The 3599-nt window shown below is 36.5% G+C and overlaps 1 protein-coding gene across 2 annotated transcripts; it reads right to left on the bottom strand.

The window, feature by feature from the left end:
* Window positions 1–540: 540 nt before the first annotated feature.
* LOC111457917 (ethylene-responsive transcription factor RAP2-12-like) lies at window positions 541–3145 on the bottom strand. 2 transcript variants are annotated; one of them, XR_002713026.1, is made up of 3 exons: window positions 2612–3145; window positions 969–1923; window positions 541–869 (listed from the first exon to the last, which is right to left on the bottom strand). XR_002713026.1 is itself a non-coding variant. In XM_023100370.1 (3 exons), exons 1-2 carry the CDS (start codon window positions 2886–2888, stop codon window positions 1046–1048), a joined length of 1155 nt encoding a protein of 384 aa, XP_022956138.1. In that variant the 5' UTR covers window positions 2889–3143; the 3' UTR covers window positions 541–869; window positions 1001–1045. The 2 variants fall into 2 exon arrangements, 1 of the variants encoding a protein (XP_022956138.1); XM_023100370.1 differs by having other exon boundaries at window positions 1001–1923; window positions 2612–3143.
* Window positions 3146–3599: the final 454 nt, after the last annotated feature.

The raw sequence follows: 3599 nt of genomic DNA, 5'->3' as shown, positions 1-3599 counted from the left end.
AAAAAAAAAAAAAAAAAAAAAAAAAAAAAAAAAAAAAAAAAAAAAAAAAACTTAGTACTTCTAAAAGTTGAATATGACATCTCAACTTTACCAACAAGCAATCACACTTCAACTAAGATCATCAACTATTCCCCAATTTGATCTTTCCACACAGCGAAACCCGACCTTTGAGTTCATAATTGAATGCGGTTGGATCCCATGCAAGGTTATAATAATCTAAGCTTCAAAATAATATAAGACAGTGATGGGCTAAAGGCTACAAGATTAGAGACTAAAAAATTACAGCAGACAGTAGTTTCAGCTCAATGCTTTTAGCACTAAATCCATTGCGGTGTGGGCAGGCGCCTACAGGAACACCATAAATGGCCTATGCTTAGGCTATCTTATCTTATATGTTATGGAGTATTGACCAAAACTCCAACCCCGCCGAAGTCAATTAAATTTATTAATGGACACGGCACATTTTCAATATTAGTGCAACAAAAATGGTCAAAAAAGAACTCAAACTATGTTCATGTTCTTCCTAAAAAGAACGGCTTGGAAAAGAGAAAAATTAGCGATGACTTTAATTCATACAAGTCAGAATCTAGACATTCCATGATGTAAAAATCCTCAATGGCAAAGACATCTACCATGTTTTATGCTACATAAATACAGATAAACATATTGTTCATACAGACTTAACTCGATAGATATTGTTCATACAGACTTAACTCGACAGGCTATCGCCAGTTCAAGGTTTTCAGGTATTGCTACCTGAATAAACTAGATAATCCTAGTCCATTAGCTACAGCATAAACATGACCTTAATTGCCTCGAACACAATTGACCATTTGAACTTCGTCCCAATCATCGATGACATCCACTTCCTGCACACAGCAACAACATCACACCAACAAATTTTAGACAATATAAGTGAACTGGGAAGGGATTATAGAAGATCCAGTAGAGAGGACCATGAAACTGACTTAGATATGATTGAAGAATCGAAATGACTAACATGTAGCTTTATTTAAATGAACCAGCCGGCAAAGGAAAACTTCGCTTAAAAGATTCCTCCAACCACAGAAGGGAGGTCATTAAAACTCCAAAGGTCCACTGGGTTTCCACCATCTTGAGTCGCAACCCCTCCAAGGAAGGCATCTATTGAATCATCCCAGTCCCCTTCCAGATACGGCATCTGAAAACACTTCATCTGGGACTCGAAGGAAGAAAGCTCCTCTGACAGTGTCTTAGCACCTACTTCTTCAGCAGTTATGGTATCCCCTGAACTACACCTCAGTTTCTTCCTTGGATTCATGTCCTCTGTAAACTGAGAGTCGATACTTTCAAAAGTAGCTGAGAAGACGGAAGAGATTTCTGGAGTCTTGACACCTTGATCTCTCCATCCAAAATCAGAACCGCCAATCGAGTTGCTTCCCTCATCGGAGTTAAAATATAGGAGCATTTCGTCAGATGGAGTACTATCCATACCAGCAGGGAATGAGTCCATGTATCCAAGTTGGTCAGTAGGAGGTTTTGCTTCCAGAAAACCAGTGGTTCTGTAGTAGTTCTGATCTGGATGATTAGAAAACTTAAGGTGTTGATTTGTGCTGGCCTGGTTTGCTTTCAAGTTCATATTGAGATGTTTCACATTCTGTGAGTTTTTCCGCTTCTGGGTATCATGCAAAGGTTCATCAGGGAAATTCAACTTGGCTTTCTTGCCTCGAATTCTCAGCGCCTCTGCATCATATGCTCTTGCAGCTTCTTCTGCAGTGTTGAAAGTACCAATCCATACACGGGCCCCTTTCGTTGGGTCTCGGATCTCAGCAGCCCACTTACCCCATGGGCGTTGCCTTATTCCCCTAAATTTATTCTTCCTCTTAGTACTTCCAGACTCGTCAGTTTGTCCATTGAACTCCACAAGTTTTGTGGCGCTTGATCCTTCAATAGTTAGATAACAATGAAATCAATACCAAGCAGAAGCCTAAATAGTTCGATCAAGTAATGTATCAAAGCCTTGTAGTTAATTATGCATGATTACAACACCAACATGCTTCTCAAGTGGGAATATTTCTAACATCCATAAATCAAAGCCAAAATAAAAGAACAAAGCTACTTCTAAAAATTAATACAAAAAAAATCAAAAGGAAGAAACCTACACACATTTCTTACTTTCCGCAAGAAGGAAAGGCAATTGCAGAACATGCTTCGAAATTGATTTAAAGGTGATTGCTACAGATAAGAAAACTTAAACTTCTTCGCACTTGAAAAAATGTTCTTAATTTTTACAATCAGATCACTCAAATCTCCCGATTGCATGAAGGAAACGATCAAACATTTAGAGTGTTCATGCAAAGCAGAAAACAGTTCAATTATTGCAGAAAATCGAAAAGGAAACACAATAATCACCCGAAGATTACAAAAATTCGTGGTAGGTGATGATTTATTCTCATGCAGTGAAGAATCATTAAAAAAAAAATCTCTACCGCATCAAAAAATAAGTAAGCGAGAGAGTCGACCCATATATTCATGAAATTTACTAAACATTCAAAAGGATTGTCCCCAAACTTCAAAGACAAGAACGACCACAAGGGAAATTATTAAAAAGAAACCGTAAACATGCCATTACCGCGAGTGGAAGAGCAGGCGGAGTTAGGAGCAGAGAAAAGGAACGGTTTAACATCCGAGAAGTGATCTTCATCAAAATCAGCGTCAGAATCGTCCTTGAAGTCCTGGAAATCAGCCTCAAAATCATCAACATCGAAGATCTGCGACCTGAGGGACTTTTTTACTGACGAATGTTTCCCTGATTTAGGTTTCTTCAAATCCGGCCATAGGTGATCGGCTGTGACCCGATCAGACCGAGTCGGCGGTATAAAATCAGAAATGATAGCACCTCCACACATCGTTTTTCCTCAGATTGAACACAAAAAAAGAAAAAAAAACTGGAAAATTTGGGGATTTCTCTTCGCTGGGAAACCAGAGAACTGGAAACGATGCTCCCTCCAGATAGAAAAAAGGAAAAGAAGGGGTTTAAAAGTTGAAGAAGAAGAAGAAGTTTAAGGAAAACAAACAGTAGTGCCCCCACAGCACGCCATGAATTACAGAGCTCCTCCTGAAATCATTACGTCTGAATTTGGAACTTGCGAGCCTTTTTTGTAGTTTACCAATATTTTGGAAGATTGCACCTTTTTCTGAACAACCGCTCCAAAAGCTTCTCTTAACATGGAGGAACACGGATGCAATTTCCTTTTTATATAATTTTAACACATATACATATAAATGTAACATACAATTTCATAAAATTCAAAGTTTATAATTTAATATATATATCTCTCTGTCTATTTTCTTTATAAATTTAATTTTTTAATATTTTAATTTTAATTAATAATAATACATGGAAGCAAATAAGGAGAGGTGTGGCTCTCCCAGAATGCATGCCGAAAGGGTGGGAGAAAAGATAAAAGGAAATGGCTGTAAATACTTTTTTTAAAATATATTAAATACTTTTTTTAAAATATATTAAATACTTTTTTTAAAATATATTAAATACTTTTTTTAAAATATATTAAATACTTTTTTTAAAATATATTAAATACTTTTTTTAAAATATATTA

Source organism: Cucurbita moschata, unplaced genomic scaffold (genome assembly GCF_002738365.1).
Source record: "Cucurbita moschata cultivar Rifu unplaced genomic scaffold, Cmos_1.0 Cmo_Scf00020, whole genome shotgun sequence".
In the NCBI taxonomy this organism is placed as follows: domain Eukaryota; kingdom Viridiplantae; phylum Streptophyta; class Magnoliopsida; order Cucurbitales; family Cucurbitaceae; genus Cucurbita; species Cucurbita moschata.
This window is presented reverse-complemented; position numbering and strand designations above follow the sequence as displayed.